General features: G+C 40.7%; 1 protein-coding gene across 5 annotated transcripts in view; it reads right to left on the reverse strand.

Moving 5' to 3' along the window:
- The window catches only part of LOC135203641 (protein brunelleschi-like), a 204,698-nt gene that overhangs the window by 14,611 nt on the left and 163,330 nt on the right, over window positions 1-26,757 (reverse strand). For all 5 annotated transcript variants that reach the window (XM_064233482.1, XM_064233483.1, XM_064233484.1 and 2 more), the window contains 10 exons: window positions 26,489-26,687; window positions 25,356-25,466; window positions 24,621-24,783; window positions 24,324-24,463; window positions 23,730-23,815; window positions 23,260-23,499; window positions 22,895-23,092; window positions 22,240-22,612; window positions 21,733-22,046; window positions 7,062-7,242 (listed from right to left, as the gene is read on the reverse strand). In XM_064233482.1, coding sequence (XP_064089552.1) covers window positions 7,062-7,242; window positions 21,733-22,046; window positions 22,240-22,612; window positions 22,895-23,092; window positions 23,260-23,499; window positions 23,730-23,815; window positions 24,324-24,463; window positions 24,621-24,783; window positions 25,356-25,466; window positions 26,489-26,687 — 2,005 coding nt within the window. The remainder of the gene's footprint in view (window positions 1-7,061; window positions 7,243-21,732; window positions 22,047-22,239; window positions 22,613-22,894; window positions 23,093-23,259; window positions 23,500-23,729; window positions 23,816-24,323; window positions 24,464-24,620; window positions 24,784-25,355; window positions 25,467-26,488; window positions 26,688-26,757) is intronic.

Consider the following 26,757-nt stretch of genomic DNA (forward strand, 5'->3'; position numbering starts at 1 on the left):
TTAAAGGACCGATGGTTTGTATTACGTATCGGAACAATGATTGAATATTACTAAAATATAAGAGTTTCAGCTTACAATTGCGTTTTTCGACCATTTCGGTAGAGTCAAAGTTGACCGAAGGTTGAAATTTTGGCACTTATCGTTATTTATATGAAAATATCTTAAAACTGATAAAAGCTACAATCATGAGTATTTTTTTGTTGTATTCTACATAAAAATGCGCACATTTTCATATATAATACTCTATGTAACGGCTAATTTAAAATGGTACAAAAATTATGTCAAAGTGACGAAATAATTTCAGAGATGTGTCACAGATACTTTTTAGTGCGGCAAGAAAGAAATTCGCGCTTGCGCGCCTGCGTAACGATTGTAAACAAAACAACACCTTGGTCCGTGAACTCCCAGCATCCCCAAGGCGCGTGATTCAAGAGTTTTCGGCTGGTAGGCCTAAAAGTATTTTTCCGCGAATTTTAAAAAAAACTTTTGTATGTCGACGTAAAATACGTCCAGTCGGCACCCGAGAGACAAAAAATGTCGACGTAAAATACGTCCAGTCGGCGTTTAAGGGTTAATGCATGATTAACATGTAATAACCAAAGAATCCATTTTAACACCAACACAATCCAGTTCAATAGCTGGCAGATCAACCCTAGATCCCTTAACACATTTAGAAGATCATATAAAAAAAGGCTTTGAACAAAAAATATTTACAATAGCTATATTTTTTTTTATATAGAAAAAGCATACGATACAACATGGAAACATAATATCATGCAAAAACTCCACTCCAAGGGACTAAGAGGCCACTTACCAATATTTATTAAGAACTTTTTAACAAACACAACTTTTCAAGTAAGAGTAGAAAATTCCTACTCATTAACCTATGAACTGGAAGAAGGAATCCCTCAAGGTAGTGTCTTGAGCTGTACATTGTTTGCTTTAAAAAATCAAACTTCACCTTTATAGCACTGAAATACAATTTCGTACAAAAAACAAATATCTAGGAGTGACATTTGATCAACATTTAAATTGGAAAGAGCACATCAAATAGTACATTAAAGCCAAGGGCATCAAAGCCCTTGCCATATTGAAAAAGTTATCACACACTAATTGGGGAGCAAAGCGAAACATTTTATTACTGATATACAGGCGGCCCGCGGTTAACGGCGCAATTGCTCAGTGGCGAATCGGTTTTACGGCTGTCGTCAAAAATATTCATTAAAAAAATAAGGCATTTTGAGGTATTTTTACAGCACAATTTTCAGTCAACAGCGCCGCTAGCGCCGTTATGTCTAACGAGTACATACATTTGTAGAAATACCATTCAGCCCATAAAGGTTATGCAAATGATATTAAAAAATTTATAGAGAGTTATTACATAAGTATTAGGGTAAAATATATGCCTCTGACGCTGTTCTATGCCAAAAATATAGTTAAATCAGTGCAAATTTAGCTATGGATGTGTCGATTTATAAATGTTCATGCTTTTATGTTTAAAATGTGAATGAAAATGTATTATGTATAGGGTGTTTTTCGCTCAACGGCGAATCAGTTTTACGGCTGTCGTCAAAAATATTCATTAAAAAAATAAGGCATTTTAAAGGTATTTTTATGGCACAATTTTCAGTTAACAGCGCCACTAGCGCCGTTGTCTAACGCGTTCATACATTTGTAGAAATGCCGTTCAGACCATAAAGGTTATGCAAATTATATTAACAAATTTTATGGAGAGTTATTACGTAGGTATTAGGGTAAAATATATGCCTCTGATGCTGTTTTATGCCGAAAATATCAAGTTACATAAGTGCAAATTTAGCTATGGATGAGTCAATATATAAATGTTCATGCTTTTATGTTTAAAATGTGTATGAAAATGTATTACGTGTAAGGTATTTTTATTTCTGCACAGAAATACAATACGAAGGCAGCTTTTGTAACTGCCCTTCACGTTATCAAATACGATGTTTTTTAAGTGCAAATTAGCAATCGATATGTCGATTTTATAAATGTTTATGCTTTTATATTTAAAATGTGTATGAAAATGTATTATGAATAGGGTATTTTTATTTCTGTGCAAAAATATGATAAAAAGGCAGCTTTTGAAACTGCCCTTCAAGTTATCGACTACGATGTTTTTTCATGTTCGTTCTTGTATGCCACCGTCTGCCGCTCTTCCGAAAATATAGTGTTAAAAAGAGTGCACATTTAGCAATCGATGTGTCGATTTTTTAAATGTTTATGCTTTTATGTTTAAAATGTGTATGAAAATATATTACGTAAAGGCATTTTCATTTTTGTACATAAATAAGATACAAATTAAGAAAGCCTTTGTAACTACGCTCCACGTTGTCATGGGATGTTTTTTCATGTTCGTTCTTGTCTGCCACTGTTCCGAAAAATGCATAGTGTTATTTTATTAATTATGCATCTTTTCCATAAATCCTTTAAAAAGTTATACATTATTTCACTATATCCAATAATATTATATGTATTCTCTCATATTATTGTATTATAAAATATTACGGCAAATTTAAGCCAGTATTCCGCGGAGCGGCCAATGTTGGGGTTTGAAATCAGCTGATGGCGAATACGAGTTTGTTTCACCATAACGCAATTCTGAGCGAATTCTCTTGCTTCTAGTTAGCATAAACGAATATCTAGATACTTGACTTATATGAAACAAGGTTATTTTTCCTTATACAACGTGTTTTTAGGTGGAAATATTTAATGAATATGTCTCGTTGTGAATGTGAACTACTTTTTTTTCGTTAACAGATTACGTTGGCGGCATGTTTATTGCGTAAAAAATTACGTGATTCCGTTCGCAATAATCCTTTATATCATCGTAATACGAACTTTACGTCATTTATCTTATATCAGCGTAAAACCAACAGTAAAATGTGTTCTTTCAAGCACAGTAGTTTTCATTAAAATGATTTTATCCCAATTTTATCTAAGGTTGTGTTTGATGACATACTGGATTTTATCCTTGTTGCCGATGTACGATAATAGTCATTAGCAGCTTGGACATTTTTCACAGCTTCAGTTATAACTAGGTTTAAATTTAACAGTATATTTCCTGATTGATCTTTGATCTATAGCGAATAAAGTTATTACATTAAGATATCTCAGTTCTATTCTATACAATAACGCCATTTATAACAACTACGGTAATAGTGTACTCTAGTAGGATGATTGAAATACAAGCCAAACAGATGTTATCCAGTTCGGTTGTACTTAGGAAAAAAAAAAAAAAAGTTGCTTCTCGTTCGGTTGTTCATGGCTGTACACGTACACGCAACAAGTATAACGTTAAAACCATACTTTCATCATTTTCTTTTGCTGTTATCGAACTTATGTAACTGGAAGATGGATAAAGTTAGGCCTTAGTAATTTGATCTCTCATAAAATCGTACTATCGTAAGACTAATGATCGTATCTTGAACACTATAGCTACCTGTACACTGTATAAACTTTATTATATCTTTACATACTCTAGACACCCAAAGGATTAAAGCTAGGCTTTTTTCACTTTACAGTACGTATTTACAATGCTATAATGTACTGTACAGTACTACTGTACAGTAAATTCTATAGCACTATACTGCATAAATATAATTTTACTTATTGCGCCACTAACCGAGGGCCGCCTGTACGAAGGCAGCTTTTGAAACTGCCCTTCACATTATCAAATACGATGTTTTCTCATGTTCATTCTTGTAAGCCGCCGTCTTCCGCTCTTCCGAAAATTTAGCGATCGATGTGTAAATTTTATAAATGTTCATGCTTTTATGTTTAAAATGTGTATGAAAATATATTACGTATAGGGTATTTTTATTTTTGTACATAAATATGATACATATTAAGGCAGCCTTTGTAACTACCCTCCACGTTGTTAGAGGATGTTTTTTTCGTGTTCGTTCTTGTCCGCCACTGTTCCGAAAAATGCATGGTGTTATTTTATTATTTATGCATCTTTTCCAAAAATCCTTTAAAAAGTTATACATTACTTCACTGTACCCTATAATATTGTATGTATTTTCATACTATTGTATTATAAAATACTACGGCAAATCTATGCCAGTATTCCGCGGAGCGACCATTGTTTTGGTTTCAAATCAGCTGATGGCGAATACGAGTTTGTTTCGCCATGTTTAACGCAATTCTAACAGAATTTTCTTGCTTCTAGTTAGCATAAACGAATATTTAGATACTTGACTTATATGAGACAAGGTTATTTTTCCTTATACAACGTGTTTTTAGGTGGAAATATGAATTGAATATGTCTTGTTGTGATTGTGAACTCATTTTTTGTTTCGTTAACAGATTATGTTGGCGGCATGTTTGTTGCATAAAAAAATTACGTGATTCCGTTCGCATTTTTCCTTTATATCATTGTAATACGAACTTTACGTTATTTATCTTATATCGGCGTGAAACCAACATGAAATGTGTTCTTTCAAGCACAGTAGTTTTGATTAAAATGATTTTATCTCAATTTTACCTATCGTTGTGTTTGATGGCATAGGTTTACTGGAGTTTTATCTTTGTTGCCGATGCACGATAATAGTCATTAGCAACTTGAATAGTTTTCTCAGCTTCACTTATAACTAGGTTTAAATTTAACAGTATATTTCCTGGTTGATCTTTGATCTATAGTGATCTTTGATCTATAGCAAATAAGTTATTACATTAAGATATCTCAGTTCTATTCTACACAACGTCATTTATAACAACTACGGTAATAGTACGATGATTGAAATACAAGCCAAACGGATGTTATCCAATTCCGTTATACCTAGAAAAAAATAGTAGTTAGTAGTTTCTCGTTCGGTTGTTCATGGTTGTACACGTTTACGCAATGAGTATAACGTTAAAACCATACTTATATACCTATGTACCTCCCTGTCTTACCTGCTTAAAAAGCAAATGACAAGTACAGAAATGTACCGCCAACATGCTTTGGAGCACATTAGAAGAAAAGGAGACAAATTCATGTTATATACAGACGGCTCCAAAAATAATATTGGAGTAGGAGCATCTGCATATTCAAAAAATATGTTAATCAAAAAAAGCCTACATTTAATATCCTCAATATTTACGGCTGAAGTCACAGCCATACAGATGGCACTTGATATGATATCTGAGGCAAGAGCAAGTGTCTATTATTTTCAGTGACTTAGTGCTATAGATGCTATAAGACAGTATAAATCAGTAAACCAAATAGTGCAGGAAATACAAATAAAAATTCATCAACTCCTCCAATCAGGATTATCAATAGAAATATGTTGGATTCCAGCACATGTGGGAATAAAAGGAAATGAAAATGCAGACTCACCTGCCAAATTAGCCTGCACTATCCCTCTAACAATTACACATGCCCCAGTGTCAGACTGGATAACATCTGTTAAACCATTGATATACCAGGATTGGAAAAGAGAATGGGCCTAGTGCCAACTACAAATAAACTTAAAAACAAAAACTGAAGTGTATGCATAGAGGACATCCTCACAGAGAGAGAGATCAAAGAGGTGATCCTAACAAGGCTCCGTATAAGATACACAAGATTCTCACATGGTCGCTTGATGTCAACACCACATGCTAACGCAATAAAGTGTAATAGACGTCAAAAGGAATTCAAAAATGAAAAGTATTCTTGCTGAAAGCAAAGATTTTTCAATTAACAATATTATAATTTTTTTAAATAAGACAGGTTTCTTAAATAGTCTTAATTTTTTTCTATTTATTTATTTACATTTTTTTTTCCTTCTCCTTCTCAGGATTAATCCCTGAAAACCAGCCCGAGAAGAGTCTACTTGGGACTCAGAGGTCTGGAAAAACTAAGCCCTGTTAATAATAATCAACAACTACTTTTCTAACTAGCTGTTTCTGTCCACATACCCACACCATCTTAATAAAATCATCAGTCTCTGGACACCACACACCTCTCAGCAACTCCTCTACTGTTGTTCCAGTCTCCACCGACCAAAATCATAGTCAATTACACCAAACCAGATAAGGTAGGTCTATGAAATTAAAATGAACCATATATGTGGAAAGACATCAGAGTGAACCCTAGATGTTTTAACAGACCCAATTTGAAAATCAATCTGCCAGCTTTCCTTAACACTGACGAGAATAAAAACATTAATTCTGCTTCAAGCTGGCTCAATCTGAGTAACCAAGATAACTCAATTGCTATTCATTTAGAATCTTCTTGTTTGACAAACTGATATGAAATATGAATTCTCCATTTAGCATGACTATAACTGACTGAAAGATCCTCATGTCCTTTCACAGATGGAACTCAAATGCCATAAATAACATATGCAAGCACACTATTCCACAGGGATGGAGGAAAATAACTTGGGAACATTCAATAAAGATCAAATTTAAATGAAGAAAAATTCAAAGGCTTTAGAACATTAAGCCATCCATACACAACAATTTGACTATCAGTATTATTAGTCTAGACCAGGGAGTCACATATCTAAACTTTTGCGAGGAATGCCTAAGGATTTGTTCTGCAATGTGAAGTAAAGCAAGTAGTAAGGAGCCCCAAAAGGCAACACACTCACTCAAGAATTCACATTAACCGTCCTTTATACTGTAACTACAGTAAAACAATGATTTAATTCACAGTGAATTCTGCATTTAAAACCCTCATAACTACAATCTCAAAATGGCTGTCTTGCACTGCAACTTAGATATCTATAAATACATATTAGGAGAAAATGTAGCTGTGATGACCCTTGGAACTTGCACACACACACACACACCCAGGTGGATCATTTGTTCCTAAACTGTATATGCCCAAAGGGGTTACCACATTTTTTACTATACCTTAATCAAAATCCTCTCCACTCACATGAGAACAAATCATTCTGGGAAGCCCTATGAGTCTGAAAATGTGACTCAGTCATCTCAAACTAATTTATAGTAATACTACTACTGCAATGTGTTACTATATATGGTGAAAATTATATCACTCTATCAAAAAAGTTTTTAATCACCAGATCTCTGAACCAAGTAGTAAATATATTTGAAAAACCACTTACCCCAGTGGATTGGAGCCATTGTTATCAAATCATGCGTGGGTGGAGGAAAAGTGATTCCATTTAAAGATGCTCTCCCTGGAGTGTCGTTAGGTCCCTGGGTCCACCTCAGTTCTACTAAAGATGCTACATGATTCCCTAAAACTGATGACCAGCTCACACCACTCTCCCCATCTTTGTCACCCTGCAGAAAAAGGGTATATTATAATTCCATCTAAAAACCATACTTCACTACTGTACTTACTTCTTATTATGATATACGAATCCGGCAACCTACAAAAGGACAAAACCTCTGTACAGTTTAAAATCCCTATAGTCATAAGTCAAAAAGTTTTATGAAATGAAAGCTTTTTACCTGAAGATGGAAGATTAATAATATTTCTGTAGAGCCACTTATTTTGATAGCTAATATCATCAAACAAAATGATATTGTTAAGATACAATAAAGTTTTGTACATACTTACCCGGCAGATATATACTTAGCTATAGACTCCGTCGTCCCCGACAGAAATTCGAATTTCGCGGCACACGCTGCAGGTAGGTCAGGTGATCTACCGCCCCTGCCGCTGGGTGGCAGGAATAGGAACGATTACCGTTCTAGAACCAGATTTTCTCTTCCACCTGTCTCCTGAGGGGAGGTTGGGTGGGCCATCAATCGTATATATCTGCCAGGTAAGTATGTACAAAACTTTATTGTATCTTAACAATATCATTTTTGTACATGGAACTTACCCAGCAGATATATACTTAGCTGATTGACACCCTTGGTGGTGGGAAAGAGACAACTATTTACTGAATAGACAGGTAAACAACATACGTTGTAGTAATAAATAATAAAACCTTGGTTCCTACTTGATCAGGCGGAAGCCTCCATGGCTAATGCCTAGGAATCTGCTTCGCCTCAAGAGCCTCAGCGAGGATGTGACCTATGGCTAAGAGTTCTTGTGGGTCTGTCGATGGGGTCTTATCCATTTACTCGACAGAGCCTCTTACATGACAATATGCCTATGCCTAGTGGCATAATTAAGGAGCACAACACCGATCCCGATCACCTGATCCTAACACGAGGGTTAGTGCTTAAGTTGAAAAGAGTTATCTACAAACTCCTTTCAAACAACCCAAAGAAAAAACACGACGTTAAATAAAATTTAACTCACTAGATAAGGATCAGTATCTGCTCCCTATCCCAGCAATGTATCCGCAGACACGTATCAACCAAGAGAGAAGGATCCCTCGAAGGTTATCTTGACATCCTTCGGATAATGGGAAGTCAACACAGAGTTGCATCTCCCGTATGTGACAGCTAATATGTCCTTATGACATATTGTTAGGGAAAGAACAAGAATTCGGAAAAGCTCGCACTTCATGCGCTTTTAATTCTCAGCTGTTTGAAGGAATCATCAATGCACTTATCAAGTGCTTAGGAGATCACAATGTCTCAAAGAAGGCCAGGGCGTTCTTTGATATAGATCTCTTCTGGGTGAAGCCTGGAGCCTGGCTAGCGCTTGGCAGGCGCCTAGCGCCTGTCTAGCGCCTCGCGCCTGGCTGGAGCCTTGCGCCTGAATGGCGCCTAGAGCCTGGCTGGAGCCTCGCGCCTAGATGGCGCCTTGCGCCTGGCTGGCGCCTCGCGCCTGGCTGGTGCCTGATTGGCTCCTCCTTCCTGGCTAGCGCCTCGCGCCTGGCTGGAGCCTTGCGTCTGGCTGGTGCCTTGCGCCTGGAAGGCACCTGGAGCCTGGCAGAAGACTTCATGATTACTGTCTATGAGTCTTGCATGCCTCAAGAGTTTCAGCGAGGTAGGGACTATGACTGACAAACCCTTCTGGATCATGTCAATGGGGGCTAGCCCGCTTACACGACAGAGCCTTCTCGGATCGTGCCAATGGGGGCTGACCCACTTACATGGCAGAGCCTTACCTGTATCATATCAATGGGGACTAGCCCTCTTACATGACAGAGCTTTAGGTTTCTCTTTACTGGAAGGAGCCTTGCGTCTGGATGGATCCTCAATCCTGACTGGAGCCTAGCCTTGAAGGAGCCTGGCACCTGGATGGCGCCTGGCTGGTCTTCTTCCTAGACCTGGTGGCTTCCCTAGGAGCCTGGCTGGCTCTTAGGCCTGGCTATGGCTCTAGAGCCGGCCTGGCTCCTAGGAGGCTGGCCTGGATCCTAGAGCTGCCTGGCTCTTAGAGCCTGGCCGGCTTCCTAGAGCTGCTGGCTCCTAGAGCCTGGCTGGCCCTAGAGCCTGGCTGGCTCCTAGAGCCTGGCTGGCCCTCCGGTAGAGCCTGGCTGGCCTCCTATAGGGGCCTGGCCTGGCTCCCTCCGACCTGGCTGGCTCCTAGAGCCTGGCTGGGCTCCTAGAGCCTGGCTGGCTCCTAGAGCCTGGCTGGCTCCTAAAAAAGAGCCTGCTGGCGCTTGCGCCTGCTTGGCTCCTCCACACTTGCTGGAGCTTCGAGCTTGGAAGAGTCTCTAGGCTGTCTGACGATGTCCACATCGGACACTCTTATATCTGTCCGATTTGTTCGCCTCTGGCGCATTTGCGCCAGGTTGGAGGCCCGCTCCTTCTCAGTATCCGACCATGACAGAGTTCCTTGGAACTGTCCGCCTCTGGCGTTTTTCGCCTGTATTGGCATTTGGCGCTTGGCTGGCGCTACATTGTCCGAGAGTCCTGAACAACCACATAGTTTATCAGGAGACTGGAGAAGGGTGGAAGAAATTCTTCCCCTTTGAGCTTTTGGCCCCTGGCAAGGGGAGGTGATTTTAGTCAGCTACACCCAGTAGACGACAGGATATCTAACAACACGAGAGAGAAGAGTCTTCCTCCGAGGAGGATCCTTCGTGAACACTTCTTTTGCTAACGAGATCTCTTCTTACATGTTGATGAGGTTCCTCGTTGCAGAATCTTCCCTATCCTTGCCCGAAGGAAGGGAAGGAGTCTGGAAGTCGAAGGAGACTCTGAGCTGAAATTGGGCGGAACCCTGATTTCTAGCTCTTTCCTTCATTGTATCCTTATGAATACCTTCTGGGAAGCATTTGAGCCCTCATCGCACCCCGAAGACTCTGTAGGCAAACGTTTAAAATGAAATTGTTAAGATACAATAAAGTTTTACACATACTTACCTGGCAGATATATACTTAGCTTATGTCTCTGACGTCCGACAGAATTCAAAACTCGCGGCACACGCTACAGGTAGGTCAGGTGATCACCCCCTACCGCCGCTGGGTGGCGGTAATAGGAATCATTCCCGTTTTCTGACAGAATTTTTCTTCCCCCTATCTCCTGAGGGGAGGATGGGGTGGGCCATTAAACGTATATAATCTGCCAGGTAAGTATGTGTAAAACTTTATTGTATCTTAACAATTTCATTTTTACACATGCAACTTACCCGGCAGAATATATACTTAGCTGATTGGCACCCTTGGAGGAGGGTAAGAGATAGTTACTCAATATGAATAGCAATTCAAAAAACAGGGAAAAAACAACTTTTGTTGTAGGTACATAAATAAAACTTAAATACCTTGATTCCTACCTTATTGGGCAGAAGACTTCATGAGTACTGTCTATGAGTCTGCTTGCCTCAAGAGTTCCAGTGAGGATGAGACCTGTCACTGGGGGGAGAAAACAACCCAATTAACCTGGATCATGTCAATGGGGGCCGAGCACCCCGATTACTCGACAGAGCCTTATTTGGATCATACCAATGGGGCCTATCCCACTTACATGGTAGAGCCTTCACCTTTGTCGTATCAACGGGGACTAACCCTCTTACAAGACAGAGCCTAGGTCCAAACATTACAAGGAGCATGAAAACAACCAATCTCGACCACCTGACCACACTACTTTGTTATACACTACGAATTGAAAATGGTACTTTTTCCTGACCACTTTCAATCGACCATAAAAACAACACCACAAGATTAAAATTCCTAATCTATCTAAACTAAGCTAGATTGGTTTCAGCCCCCTGTCCCAGCACCGAATCCGCAGACTACGTAAGGTCCGAGAGAGAAGCACTTATCATAAGTCACGTACATCTCTCAAATAGTTAGACGCAAACACAGAATTGCATCTCCAATATGTGGATCCAATTAAGTCGTTTAACGACATATTCTTGTGGAAAGCTAATGAGGTTGCTACGGCTCTGACCTCATGCGCTTTCACTCTCAGCTGCCCGAGGTATTCCTCTTCACAGGCAATATGTGCTTCTTTAATAGTTTTCTCTGATAAAGAATGCCTGTGCATTCTTTGACATCGTTCTTCTCGGATCTCTTACCGAGCACCAAAGGCTCTCTGAGTTTCCTCCCATTTGTCCTCTAGATAGAACTTGAGGATCCTTACCGGACACAAGGTTCTCTCTATTTCTCTCCCTACCAGGGAAGTCAATCCTTTAACTTCAAACGTCCTTGGCCAAGGCTTAGAAGGATCTCATTTTTTGCTAAAAATAGGGGGTTAAATGAACACACTGCAGAATCCTTCCTGAAGCCCACTGTGCCTTCTAAAGCCTGGAGTTCACTAATCCTTTTAGCTGATGCTAATGCAAAGAGAAAAATCGATTTTCTAGTCAAGTCTCTGAACGATGAGTTATTGGGAGGTTCAAATTTCTCTGACATGAGAAACCTCAGTACCACATCCAGGTTCCAGCTGGGTGGTCTGGCTGTCTTGGACTTCGAAGTCTCAAATGATTTAATCAAATCGTGTAAATCTTTGTCATCCGTGATGTTTAGCCCTGTATGTCTAAACACCAAGGAAAGCATACTTTTATAACCTTTTATAGTCGAGACTGCAAGGTTACATTTTAGTCTCAAATATAAGAGGAAATCTGCTATTTCCGATCAACAGAGGTACTTGGAAGGAATGAGGATACATTCTGATTCCTGGCCCACCTTCGGAACACTTGTTCCCACTTCGACTGGTACAGTTCGTGTAGGTGTACAGTTATAGTGGACGGTCTCCTGGCCCTTGCAATTGCCTTTGCAGCAGCGCGTGAAAACCCCTTCGCTCTGACGAGTCCTTCGACAGTCTGAAGGCAGTCAGACCTAGCGCGGGGAGGTTTTTGTGGTATCTGTCGAAGTGGGCTGTCTGAGAAGATCGTTCCGTAAAGGAAGGTACCTTGGAAAATCTATCATCCATTCCAGTACCTCCTGTGAAAAACCACTCTTGAGCTGGCCAAAACGGGGCGATTAGGGTCAATTTTACTCCTTTCGTCAGAACAAACAACTTCCTTATTACGTTTCCTATGATCTTGAAAGGAGGAAAAGCGTAGCCGTCTATTCCTTCCCAATTTAGGAGGAGGCCGTCTATCGCTACTGCTCTTGGATCTGAAATCGGAGAGCAGTAGTTCTCCAGCCTGGCATTCCAATGAGTTGCAAACAGGTCTATGTTTGACCTTCCCCATAGGTTCCAAATTTGATTGCAGACCTCTGAGTGTAGAGTCCACTCCGTGGAAATGACTTGATCTCTCCTGCTCAACAAGTCTGCTCTGACGTTTTTCTCGCCTTGTATAAATCTCGTAAGAGTGTGATGTTCCGCTCCTTTGACCATAGAAGAAGCTCTTTCGCCTTCTTGTACAGTGAGAGGGAGTGAGTCCCCCCTGTTTTCTTATGTAGGCTAGAGCTGTCGTGTTGTCGGAATTTACCTGCAACACTGAGTTTGCGACTTGGGCTTCCACTGCCTGAGAGCCAGATGCACTGCCACTAACTCTTTCTCGTTGATGTGCCAGACACCTGTTCCCCACTCCAGGTGCCTGACACTTCTCTCGGGTTGGGCCCAACGTCGCCCCCCATCCCGTCTCCGATGCGTCTGTAAACAACACTAGGGAGGGGTTCGGTAACTGCAGCGATAGTCCCTCGTTCAGTCTGCCTGGTTCTAACCACCAGCTGAGGTTTTTCTTTATCTCTCTGGACAGAGGAAAGATTCCCACAGATCCTGATTCTTCTTTGTCCCAATTCTCCTTCAAGAAGAATTGAAGAGGTCTTATGTGAAGCCTCCCTAGAGAAACGAACTGTTCCAATGAGGAGAGGGTCCCCAGAAGACTCATCCATTCCCTCGCGGAACATTGTTCTTTCTCTAGGAAGGTCTTCACTTTTAGAATGCACCGTTCCTGTCTTTCTATGGACGGAAACACTTGAAAACCCCGAGAATCCATCAGAATCCCCAGATAGACAATGCTTTGCTGGGGATCCATCTGGGATTTCCCGAGGTTCACTAACAGTCCCAGAGACTGAGTCAAGTCCAACGTTGATCTTAGGTCCCTACCAGACACTGATCCCTGGATTGCGAGCGAATCAACCAATCGTCGAGATACAGCGATATCCTTATTCCTTTTAAATGCAGCCAATGTGCTACATTTTTCATCAAAACCCGTGAAAACTTGGGGAGCTGTGGAAAGACCGAAACAAAGGGCGCGAAACTGAAATACTTGGCCCTGTATCATAAATCTTAGATACCTCTGGACGAGGGATGGATGGTACATGAAAGTAGGCATCTTGAAGATCCAATGACACCATCCAATCCCCTTTTCTTAGCGCTGAAAGAACTGACGACGTTGTCTCCATCGTGAACGTTGTTTGATCACAAAGTGATTCAGAGCGCTTACGTCCAGCACTGGTCTCCACTCCCCAGAGGCTTTTGGTACCAGAAAGAGGCGATTGTAAAATCCTGGTGAATGAATGTCTAATACCTTTTCTATAGCCTTCTTTTCTAGCATCTGTTGCACCAGATGTAAATAGTGCTTGGTTTTTTAAAGGATCTCTGTATCTTGCCGCTAACTCCCTTGGAGTGGATGTTAAGGGCGGTTTTTCCCTGAAGGGGATCAGGTATCCTCTCTCGAGGATCGAGAGGGACCAGTTGTCCGCCCCTCTCTGAGCCCAGACTTTCGCAAACCTCAAAAGTCTGGCTCCTACTGGAGTCTGGAGGACTCCTGTCTCACTGCGGCTTCGAGAATGGCCTTCGAGAAAGATCGTCCTCTCTTGAAACGGCCTTCTACTCTTAGTTGCGGGTCTTGAGGTTGTTCTTCCTCGAAAGGGCTGTTGGAAAGCCACCTTATTCGACTGTTCCCTCTCTCTTAGCCATCGGCACCAAGCCGGTTTAAGCCTCTTGGCGGACTGAGCAAGAAGATCCTGCGTAGCTTTCTCCGACAGTGATCTGGAATGTCCCTCACTGTCTCCTGAGGAAAAAGGTATTCCGAGAGTGGAGAAAAAAGCAAAGAGGATCTCTGTAATGGCGAAACAGAATTGGAGAGAAACGAGCTATAAACTGATCTCTTTTTGAGCACTCCTGCTCCAAAGAGAGTGCTACTTCTGTGGATCCATCCATGACTGCCTTGTCCAAGCATGAAAGGACACTTGATAATACCTCCATAGTCACGAACTCCGGATCTTGCGCTCTTTTTGCTAGAAGCTTCCTAAGGCCCATCCATGAAGTTGAAGACTTCAAGTGTGCGAAATAGACCCTTGAGTAAATGGTCCATCTCGCACCATTCCCCAAGACGCTTTAGCCGACAGTAGAGAGCGTCTTCTAGAAGATTCTACTAGAGCAGAAAAATCCGCGTTTTGCGGAAGCCGGAAGGCCTAACCCCATGGGTTCCTTCGTGTCGTACCAGACACCCGGCTTACCTGTCAATCTAGACGGAGGACACAAAAAACACCGTCTTACCTGCCTCCTTCTAACAGGAGCCAGTTCTCCAGATTCTTGATGGCCTTCCTCATAGATAGAGTTGGCCGCATCTTGACAAAAGAGGGGGATTTTGCTAACTTAGTACTTGATAGCAGAGATCCCGGAGAAGGAGGATCAGGCTGAACACAGCGAGTCCCCAAACTCCTGAAGAAGTAATGCAGAAAGTCTCTTATAATCGAGACTCCTACTTCTTTCGTCTCTTCCTCCTCCGAGACTTCCTCCAAAGTTATATTCGGAGAGGAGACTTCTTCGGTGAAGAAGTCCTGACAGGTATGCAATCTTATCCTTCCAGAGCTCGTCCGAAGGAGCCGCCAGTTCAATACCCGAGATATGTTTCCTCGGTAAAGAACAAAACTCCGCTTCACTTCTCTCCCTAGGTTCTTGATACCTACTAGGGGAGGATCTAGAGCCTGAGTTATTAGGCTCTTGGCGCCTATCCGGAGAAACACTCGTTTCTATTCTCGAGCGCCTACTATGAGTAGGGCGCGAATCCAAAGTCAGGATCCTTTCAGGCGCTTGGCGCCTGTGAGAGAGGCGCTTGCGCCTACTCTTCTGTGACTCTTAGGAGTGGGAGCGTGCCTGACAAAAGGCTCCTTTCAGGCTCCTGAATCTTACGAGGAGAGGCGTCAGAGCCTACTCCTGATCTACCAGGATTAGGGCGCAAATCCCTGGAAAGGCTCTTTTTAGGCTCTTGCTGCCTTTGAGGCGAAGCGCTTGCGCCTACTCTTGATCGTCTTACAGGAGTAGGGCGCAGATCCTCGATTAGGCTCCTTTCAGGCTCTCGACGCCTGCTAGGAGAACGGTAAGCGTCCGCTCTAGATACTCTTCCAGGAGTAGGGTGCGAACCCCTGTTTAGGTTCTTCGTAGAATCTTGGAACCTGCTAGGAGAGGCGCTTGACTCCCTTGAAGAAAGCCTATCATAAGGTCTCGAGTAACTTAACGAGACTCGATCATCCATGCGTCCTATCGAACGTTGGCGCCTTCTAGAAAAATCATCCTTAGAAGGAGAGCCTTTCTCGCTTCTATCTCTCTTAGCAGAGCGCTCTCGTTCTTTCCTACCACTTGCAGAGGAGATCCTACTCCTCGGAGATCGTTCGACAGATACGAACCGATCGTCTCTTCTCGCAAGGAGACTTTTTCCTTACTCCTACAAGGAGAGGATCTAGCGCCTACTTCTTGCCGTTTTGCGCTATGACTCCTAGCTTCCGAGCTTCTACGAGGAGAATACCATCTTCCCTGTCTCGACGAAGTTTCAAAGGAGTCGTCTACTCTAGGAGGCGAATAGGTTCTTACTGGAGAAGATCGCCTATAATACTCCTCCTTCCTAACCGACCTCTTGACTGGAATGGAAGAGAGGCGTCCTTCCTGCGAGAAGGCTCCTTGCGCCTACTAGTCGAAAGCGAGCCTACTAAAGAAGAGAGATTCTCTTGGAGGTCCAACAGGAATCTCTTAGTAGATGACCGAATCCCTTCTGGAGAGGATTCCGGATCCTTCATAGCCTTCTTAGGCGCAGGAGAATACTCCGGAAAAGGCTCTGGGCTGGAGTCAAGAGCGCCTTCTCCTGGAGGTTTCCAGGCTCTCTTGAGAGGGCGCGATTTGGAAGAAGAGCTCCCATCCTCGTTTAGGAGAGGACGAATCAGAGTCGGAAAAAACACTTCCTTAAGAGGCTTTTCCTATAGCTCTCTATAGCAGTCTGGGACGAGTCTACAGGACCTGCTGAAGGGGACGCCTGACCGTTGGGGATACTCTACATCCCCCTTGCGGCTTTCGACATTCCTCCTACCCTGGCATGGGAGTCTGAAAGAGGTCTAGGCCTAGGAGCGATGCGGAGTCGGTCAGACGCCCCCTCCACTGCACTGGGGACACTGCACTTATCACTAGACACTTCACCCTTACCTTGGTTTATATCTCGCAATTGCTGTTGCAAATTGCGGATTGAAGCTTCCACAGCGGCTCTCTCGGCAGACACATCTGCGGGTTCGCTGCGGGGGGAAGGAGCTGAAACCAAAAAGGAAGATGGCGAAGCTACTGCAGGTTAGAAATACTATCCTGTTCCGCAGAACAGGATCTACTTGAACTTCTAGCTGAAGCTTTTTCTAATCCTATCCTTTTCTAACTTTCTAACATACGAAGTTAGTTCTTTCCATTGTAATTCAGTTAAGTTCTCACATACATCACACGTATCCTTAACCGAACAATCCCTCCCCCTACATTTTACACAAACAGTGTGAGGGTCCAAAGTAGCCTTAGGCACCTCACCTTGCATCCCTCATTTACACATACTCTAAACAGAGTTCCAGGTGTTAAATCGGACATAATTACTAACTAAATCCAACACAAAGCGTATGCCAACAACCAAAAGATCAATACTTCCCAAATAATCCTCGGCGAAGCAAGCAAGAAATTCTAAGCAGGAGCTACCAACAAAGTTGTTGTCAGCACCGGCGACAGAAAAATTCTGTCAGAAAACGGGAATGATTCCTATTACCGCCACCCAGCGGCGGTAGGGGGTGATCACCTGACCTACCTGTAGCGTGTGCTGCGAGTTTTGAATTCTGTCGGACGTCGAGACATAAGCTAAGTATATATCTGCCGGGTAAGTTGCATGTGTAAAACCATCTCTTCTTCTGTAGATGAAAATGTAAGTACCCTGCCTGGGCAACTAAAACTTCTCTCTGAAAGCGTTCTTGCGTCAGGAAGAGAGGGATTTATTTCTTTTGCCAGACATACTATGCTGGCAAGAACCCATTGCCGAGTCTCCATTGAATCTGATGCGAGATTCCAATGCACAAAAAATTCACTTGTCTTCTTGGTCCGTTTAGGGCTAAGAGAAACAAAGAATTCCTTCATAAACTTCCTCAAAGAAGTCAGATGAGGAGCAGTTCCATTTTGTCGGAACACGGAATCTGGGTGGCCACAAAAAAAAAAAAAAAAAAAAAAAAAACCCCAAAAAAAAAAAAAAAAAAAAAAAAAAAAATCCCATTCGAAGTACATGATATCCTACTCTTGTCGTATTGGGGTATCGTTATAAGATCCCGAAGATCTTAATCCTCTGTTATCTCTAAATAATTCCCTTGTAGAGACAGAGTATGGCCTTTAACTGCGTTCTTTGATAGCAGATATATACATAGGTGATCTTCCCTCTGAAAGTGAAGAAAAAACCTCGCTATGTGGTTCACCAAGAGGTATCAGGAAGAAGGACAGTTTCCTCATTCCCTAACACGATCTGCAGCAATTCTATGTCTTAGCCATGACTATTGTCATTTACCTTGAAAAAACCTCTCATTCATGTCCACTTCTGGTCAGTCTGCACGCGGACAGACTCAGAGTGGAGAGGTTTTATAGGTCTATTTATAATAGATTCTGATAGAATATCCAGATACTCTTGGAAAAGCCTTACGAAACATGCTGTGAGAAGAACGTGACTTCTGTGAATCCAAACCTCTCTAAGGCCAAAATGAGGCATACATCCTCTCTTCCTTTGACGCCCAATTATCTTAATATCTGTTAAGAATTTATAACTAGGGGAAAAAAGGCTAAAGTTTATTCCCCTTCTTTAAATTTAAAGATGTCTTATATTGCTACTCTTGGTTCGAGGAAAAAGAAGCAGTCTAAAGGAAGCCTGTTCGTCTTCTACCTTACAAAGAGATCTATGAAGAAGACTTTCCGCAGGTTCTCACAACTCTTTTCAATAAATGTTAGACATACGTTAACAGTTATCTTCGATCGAGAAGGTTCTCACGGACATGCAAAATCTTGCATCGAACCTCTTAAGGATCGTTACGTTTCCGTGTCTGTTCCCAAATAGGTTCTCTTTTGTTAACGCGAACCGGGGCGAAAAAAAAAAAAGATTCTCGATGCTCTTTGCGATATGAGAGAGTCGTGGAATTGGCCTAAGTGATTAAAATAAATCATTTCATCATTCCTTGTAAGCGACCCTTTTCGATTAAATGGGTAACGAAATCAGGAACGAATCTTAGCCGTTACCCGAGCCTGCTGTCCGAGAGGCTACTGGACTCCTTAGGTTTAATAACTCGCTTAAAACGAGAAAATATCTTGGATGGTGCTTCTGGCACAATTTGCGCCAGGCTGGCGCTTCACTTCTAGTTTCTTTTTAGCTTATGTGCCATAACATCTATGCCTTTATGGTACCCGACATCCTTCACATGTAATTCCGTTCTTAGTGGGAAAAAAACTTTTATATACGTAGTATAGTCCATTCAGGGAAACAACTTCTGCCACTAAGAGAATGTTTCCATCCGACTCACCCAACTTCTCTTGAGCAATATCCGAATTTAAAAGGTTGTGTGCGTTTCTCGAAAGGATGAGAGAATTATATATATCGCGCGCTGCCGTATTAGAATCCTTTATAATACTGTCACATTGTGGTAAACAGCATTAATCTAGACCTTTGTAAGGATACTAGGAATTCTGTAGTTAACCTCGGTATGTGCATAAGGACTTTACTACATTCATCTTCTCACTAAGCATGTACTCTAATAAGCCATGCTTTCGTAAGCATGAGAGATTATACAATATAGAGTTTCGCTGCGTTAGAATCCTTTAAAAATGTACCTACGGTAAACAGCATTGAAATGTAATATCTTTCTTATTGAAAGCTTCTTAGCAAAAGGCAGACAATATTTTATTTATGTTTGCTTAACTATCCCCTCAATCCGAGGCTAAAACCACGATTGTAGGGGAGAGACACGGTTATTCATTCCATCCCGCAGGAGAGAGACATGTTACCGCCCACTCATGACCGACACCTACATGATACTGCGTTGGTGTCTAAGCGATAGCAGTCTCGTTAGCCGACTGGCCTTACTCTTCCAGAGTTGCCAGCTACTCCATTTAATAAAGGAATCTTATAACATTATTATCGAACTTCAGGAAGTTCTTATCATGCATATCTAAGCGAAACAAGACTTCGATAAATCTAGAAGCTAAGTAGGTGTTGTCTTAACAATCCCTTTAAGCGTAGTCCTTCCTAGGAAATTCCTGGAAGGATACTGGTAATTGAGTTGCTCAGCAAAGAAGTAACTACGGTATGTGCTTATGATTTGCCGTATCGTATTCTCATACAGCAGATACTCTACTACCTTCTTTCCCTGCCGAGGCAGATAGAGAAAGGATATTCTGGCGCCTGGATCCTTGCACCTAGCGCCTGGAATGTTCCGCGCGCCTGGAATGTTCCGCACGCTAGAAAGGAGACTCGCTCCTGGAACGTTCCGCTTGCGTGGAAGGTCCCGTGCGCCCTGACAGTTCCGAGCGCCTACTAGACCCCTTTTAGAAAGAGCCTCTTGCCCGGAAACGTTCAATGGAAGGATCGTTCTGATTGCCACTCTACTGTAAGGCTCCTTGCTCTAGCCGTCTGTTTTTCTGGCGCAATTTGCGCCAGGCTGGCGCTTCGTCTCTTTGAAGGCGCCTTGCGCCAAGAAAAATTTTCTAGAACGCGGCTCGCGTTTGGTTGTAGGAACGCGGCTCGCGCTAGTCTGTTAGCTGGAACGCGCCTCGCTGCTGGCTATAGGAACGTACCTCACGCTAGCTTGCTGGAACGCGGCTTCCTGGCAGCGGCTGGCTCTTGCTCAGTGTTCTCTTAGTTTTCAGAGAACGCGCTAGATCACTCCAAACATACATTCTTCGTCTTTTCGGATGTAAGATGAAGAGACGCACTTTTTTAAGGATGCCTTATCAATGGCTATCCTTGCAGTCTGGGGACATTCTACAGAACCTGCCGTGAGGGGACGCCTGACCGGTGGGGGTTCTTCCCTAACCTTCCTGCGGCTGTCGACTTTCCTCCTCCACTGGGTCTGGGAGTTTGGAAGAGGTCTAGGCCTGGAAGCGCTACGGAGCCGATCAGACGCACCCTCCACTGCACTGGGAACACTATATTCACTTCTTACCTTTTTAGAGCTCGCCTTTTGAGCTCCATCCATTTATCTTCAAATTTGCACATATGAATTTGTAGATTCTGTGGAGTAAGAAGGTGATGAGGATGCAACAACTACTAGAATTGTCAATACTCTAACTGCTCGTTAGTACGAGAGCTCTTAAAGCTTCTAAAGGAAGCGTATCTAGTTATATGCTTTCTGACTTCCTAAAGTAGGAAGTTAGATCTTATATTTCCTTCATCAAGTTCTAAACTTATACACGTATTAGTGAAAAAAAAAAAAATCAATATTTCCCTTATTGCAAAATATAAGTGTCTACCGGAAAAATTCGGTAGTTTCACGTAATATATTCTTCGAAATTTCGAAGCCAAATTCATTAAAAAGTTAATAAAAGCGTATGCCAAACCAAAGACCCAAGACTTCCCTGCAAAAGACAGCCCAGAAGGTCGATGGCGATGAAAAAACGAAATCAAGTCAGGAGGTAGCAACAACGTATGTTGACACTACCGCGACAGGAGAAAATCTGGTTCTAGAACGGTAATCGTTCCTATTCCTGCCACCCAGCGGCAGGGGCGGTAGATCACCTGACCTACCTGCAGCGTGTGCCGCGAAATTCGAATTTCTGTCGGGGACGACGGAGTCTATAGCTAAGTATATATCTGCTGGGTAAGTTCCATGTACCAAAACACTTAATTTTTCTTTGAAACATCTAAAAGAAAATAAATTACACAGGTTTTTAACCAATAATAGCACTGGTATTACTTCATGCTATATTTAAAAAAAAGTATCTTAGTACCAGATCAATACAGCTAAACTGAACTCTAAACTGAATAGCAATTTCAAATAGCTGAACATATTTCACAGTGAAAATATACCCAATAAAATTACTGTCAACTTGAATGAAATTATAAACGTATACACTATTTCTAGCACTGATTCAGAAGAAGTACTAGACTTGGTTTTGTGTAACACATTGGATTCATGGTAAAATCAAAATATGAATACTACCCTACTAGGTTAAATGATTCGTCCACTATATATAAATACTATACATCACACACAAGATCTTTTGGAAAAAAAGCCAAAATAAAATGATGACTGGATACACTACCTGCGTCAATATTGCTAAAGGACATCGATCCACAGGAACAGGTACTCGACAAGAATCCCCAGCTTCTATGAGGATGTGCTTTGTGGGTGTGTAGTGGAGATCCATTTCCTGAGTGGCACAATTTAACAAATCTAAAACTACATAACACTGGTGAGGTAATTCTGCTGGAAGGACATCCCAACGTGTCACCAAGAGGGAGGGTGTCACATCCACACTGATTGCTAATTGAGTTGTGCGGCAATATTCTGCATCTCTACCCGATCCCCCAGAGTACTTGATCTGCAGATTGGCTTCCAATGTTCTTCCTGTGCATGCTGAAACAGAACATTTTAAAAATATTTTATACTGTGTCACTCATATTTACAACTAAATACAAAATGCACTCTTGGTCTAAAATATTCACAACTAACAGGAAAACACATTTACTGTATTAGTTTGTAAAGAAGAAAGCAGACACTAAAAAGATTTACTGTACATAACAAAAGGCATAGCACTGTGCCGTAGTACCTGGTGTATTTACAGTTGTCCTCGTTCTCATACTCGATGAAGGTGCTTGTGTGGATGAGGACGATCCTGACCTTACACTAGAACCTGAGCGTGATGATAAGAGAGAGGCAGAGGAATCAGTCCTGCGTGTGCGTGCTCCTCTCGTACTGGAGGTGGCAACAGATTGTCTGGATGGCAAAGAGGAGGGTCCAGCAGACAAGAGAGACGGGGGTTCGCTACCAGAAATCATACTAGTCGATTCCATAGATTCATCCATTAAACGGCCAGGACACAAAAAGTCAGACATGGCATAAACATAAAGGGTAAGAGAGGCTTTGCCCCCAGGAGGGATAGGGAGTTGAGCACAGATATTTTCCTCACTGTACTGAAACACCTGAAATTGAAACAAGTATTACAACACTTAAGAAGAACAAGATAAAGGATTACATAATATATTGAGTATACAAGTTACTACTCAGAAGTGCATCTGTCTGATATAATATCAAAATCATATCTATCAATATAAAAATACTACACCTATGAATGTGTATGAAAATATATCTTACTATTGGCAGAAACTTATACCATTCAACATACAGCACCCTAATTTTCAATATGTAGTTAAAATTTAACCATGAAAAGGATTTCTGACTGCCCATGCATATACTATCCTTACCTGATTGAGTGTATCCTTGTCTAACTTGGAGGTGAGGGCAATATCAATTTCTTCAACTGGTTGTGAAGACACATTATACAGCACCACTGAGCATTCATGGGTTTCGCCAGCCGATAATGACAGCTTCAAGTTCCCACACTCCTCTCCAACTGGTCTTTCCACTCCTAAACTGCCAGTACTGCTATTTCCTGTTAATATCTAAATAGAAGATTTTTCTTTACAGAGATCCATTGCTAATGGGTTTTTGTTTATATTCTTTTCATTCCATACAATGAGCTCATCAATGAACTTCTATCCATATATCATTATTATCGGTTTGTATTTCAAAAAAGTAACTCATGATGACTGATTGCTGCATAACTAACCTGTAAGAAAGGTAAAGCAGGAACAACATTTATTGTATATGAAGGAATCTTCAAGTTCGGCATAAACTTCAGCCGACAGTTACTGCTGACGCCTAATACTGTTGAGGAATAACCAATCACCCTTAACTCTCCTGACCCCTGAGGTCTCCCTCTCAAAGTTACTGGTTGTGGGCCCTTCTCTTTTTTCAGGACAACAGTTGACGTCCAAGATTCAAATTGCACACCTTCCGTGATGAGCATCTAAAGAAAAGAAAAAAATATATACTGCACTTAGTTCAAATGGAAAATTTGACATGAAACCAAATTATCTAGGATTCAGTATGGAATGAACAAATGACACAATAATATTTATACAAAGTCTGTACACAAAGCCTTCATTAAATCAAATTGGCTGTAACACCCAAGAAATTTCATCTGTATCAGCACAATGAAATAAGGCACTTCAAAATGAATTTATATGATGTACTTACCATACTGGTGACTTTCAACTCAAATGGCATTGGGTTTTCCAGCTCCATGACTATTTCGCACACATCCCCTTCAACCCAATCAAAATCTGTAAAGAATGAACAGTTGTACCATGTTAATTCTGATGAGTCTTCAAATGCAACCTATATATGCATGAAATAACAGTATTGAAACATAATGCTACTACTCAGTTTCCACCACAAAATTAAGTTAAAGGTTAAGACACCTTCACATGTCTTTTAAATACAAAATATTATCCATTTTACAATTATCATCTTCAACAAAAAGTATGCAGTAAAAAGCAATGTAATTGGGATGTAATAAACACTACCAAGTTTTAGTGGGGCTACAGTGTCACAGAGACTATTATTATTATTATTATGTGCTTTGACCAGACCACTAAATCAAAGCAGTATCTCTAATAGGACTGGGCAAAAAGGCTAGTCTTTAAAAATAAAATGTTAATAAATTGCACTTGTTAAAGAATTTAATCATTGGTAAGTCAGAAATTTCTGACTAGGCACGATTCCCTAATCTGGTTTCAATAAATTGAGAAATGGCTTAAAAAGAGATTAAAAACTATAAATACAACCCACCCATTTTCCCTTGCGAGCGATTAATGGTGTTTGTCAGAGATGTGAAGGGAGTGAATATAAATGGCCCAGAGTCTCCATCAGCTGATGGAGTAATTCTTTCAGCTTTTCTGCCAATGTCTGGAGCCATAATACGTATTCCCCTGAAAGAAAGAATGGCGGAACACAAGTAATTAGAAAAAACCTACAAAATTTGATACTATATTATACTGTATACAATGAAGTCAAGCTACATGTGGTTCACAGATATATAATAGGCCAATTGAAAGAAAGATGAATGAGTTGAAAACACAAACAAACCTGCAAATAGGTATATTCAGGAAATTCACTGAAGGTATGATAATTCCAGTGTCCTGAACAACCAAAGGTGCTGTTCCACTCGCACAACGATTACTTAATGATTCCAGCATGGTTGCCATTTCTTGTTTCTCGACATCAGCCATGTGAGGCAACATTGCACTGACTGAAATGGAAGGCCAGTAAACTGTCAATTACAATTCTAAGCATGTAGTTTCAGAATAATAAACAAGCACAAGTTTATAAATACTGTCTTTACCAATAATTTTAATCTAGTAAATAATGGAAATTGGCAATATTAATCCTCAATAAAGAAACTTCAAGGGAAAAATATTAGAATGAATTTGATATCTGTCTTATTTTTCATTATTACAACCCTAAGAAACCTTCACTAAGCAAGTTTTTGAAACTGAAAAGTTTATCAGACACCTATTTTTTTTAGTGCAACCTTGACATCCATGATTATGTACTATAACTTCTACTATTATAAGCTATCAACATACCATTCATTAAGTTCATATAATTCAACTGACAATATTTTCTTTAAATTTAACATACATTTATAGAAATAAACTGTGACGTATTACATATGACTTAAATTACAGATATTGAATCTTTATCATGATGCATTTTCATCCAACACCTGTAATTCTGAACATTTCAATTACGTACTTAGAATGTGTACGGTATTCACAAAGTGAGAATAAACTAGAAAAAATAACACAAATCACTACTTACCTAAAAAGGCTTGATGTCTCGTACAGAAAGCATTCTGGCCCATTCTACGTGAGGTTCCTACCAGTTCCTGCAGGATCTGTATTTGCAATGAAGGCCATCCCTGACTCCCATCTATAAAATTATTACAAAATGAAGAGCGCATAATCATAGCTTATCAATACACTTTTGCACGACTTCTTGACATTAATAGTTAAGATCCATTTTCCCACTTATGTATTTATTTTTGTTACGTTACCATAACACCAAAACCAAGTGATTTCCAGAAAATTTGCAAATGTTCATAAAACTCTACTCTTTTCTTCCCATTCACCAGGTTAATATTTTATGATGAACTTATCCAAATCCACTCTATACTTACAATTTGCTTCTTATTCTGCAAAATTTCAAGTGAAAAAATATTGGAAATGAATAAGAGAACAGTCAAGCAACTGAAGCAAGACACAAATGGTTGTTGAAAATGTTTTACCATAAATTCATGAAACCCTTAGGAAGCAGTAATATGGAGATAAAAAGAACAATAGCAACTATTGTCACTTAAAATTTGGAAGAAATCCTAGGAAAAAAAATTAATCACTACAAAAGGCAAAAACTCAAGCATTCATAATACATAAGGATTCTGCCACTAGGGTCTGCTTGTGTGGGTTTTCAACTGAAAGTGTGATTATTTACATGAAATTATTTCATTTATTTTCAGCAGAAGTATTTATTGATTTATTTGTCATTTTTCACCCTGATGAACATTATTTCAATTATATATTCTCTCCATTTATTTTCAACCTTATATGTATGCATTTTTTTTATTTTTATTTTCAACAGAAGTAATAGTACTTCTTGATATATTTGTTTCAATAATTGAATATAAAGGAAGGTTAAACCAACTAAAAGAGTTTGTTTTACATTAATCATGTACAAAATTATAGATATGGTGTGGGGGTAACGAGCTTGCTGCTAGCCAGGATTTTGGAAAAAGTGGGGTAATGACCAAAGGTAATTGGGAACTGCTGATCTAAACAGTAGTAACTGGACCCTCATTTAGCTGCTGAGTATTTCTTTTAATCTGAAAAAATCTCTCTCATCCTTCAACCCCCATTATGGTAACCTTTAACTTACAGATCAAACCATAATAAATTTACCATTTCGAAACTCCAGAGGATCAAGGCACACTTTATATCCTTCTAATGTCTGCAACAAAAGCCGATAGCATTGACCCCAATCAGGCTGTTGATTCTGCGGAGCAACACACCTCATGGCAGCCACTCGTCGAAAGAAAGACGCTTTGCGATGAAACCCAATTTGGTGGTACAGGTCCGAAAGGGCACTGAATCTCGCAATCTGAAAAGAAGTCATTTGTGAAAATGAAGGGAACTGCTATACAAAGGTGGTTTAGACAATTTTATCTACA

Source organism: Macrobrachium nipponense, chromosome 36, assembly GCF_015104395.2.
Source record: "Macrobrachium nipponense isolate FS-2020 chromosome 36, ASM1510439v2, whole genome shotgun sequence".
Taxonomy (NCBI): Eukaryota; Metazoa; Arthropoda; class Malacostraca; order Decapoda; family Palaemonidae; genus Macrobrachium; species Macrobrachium nipponense.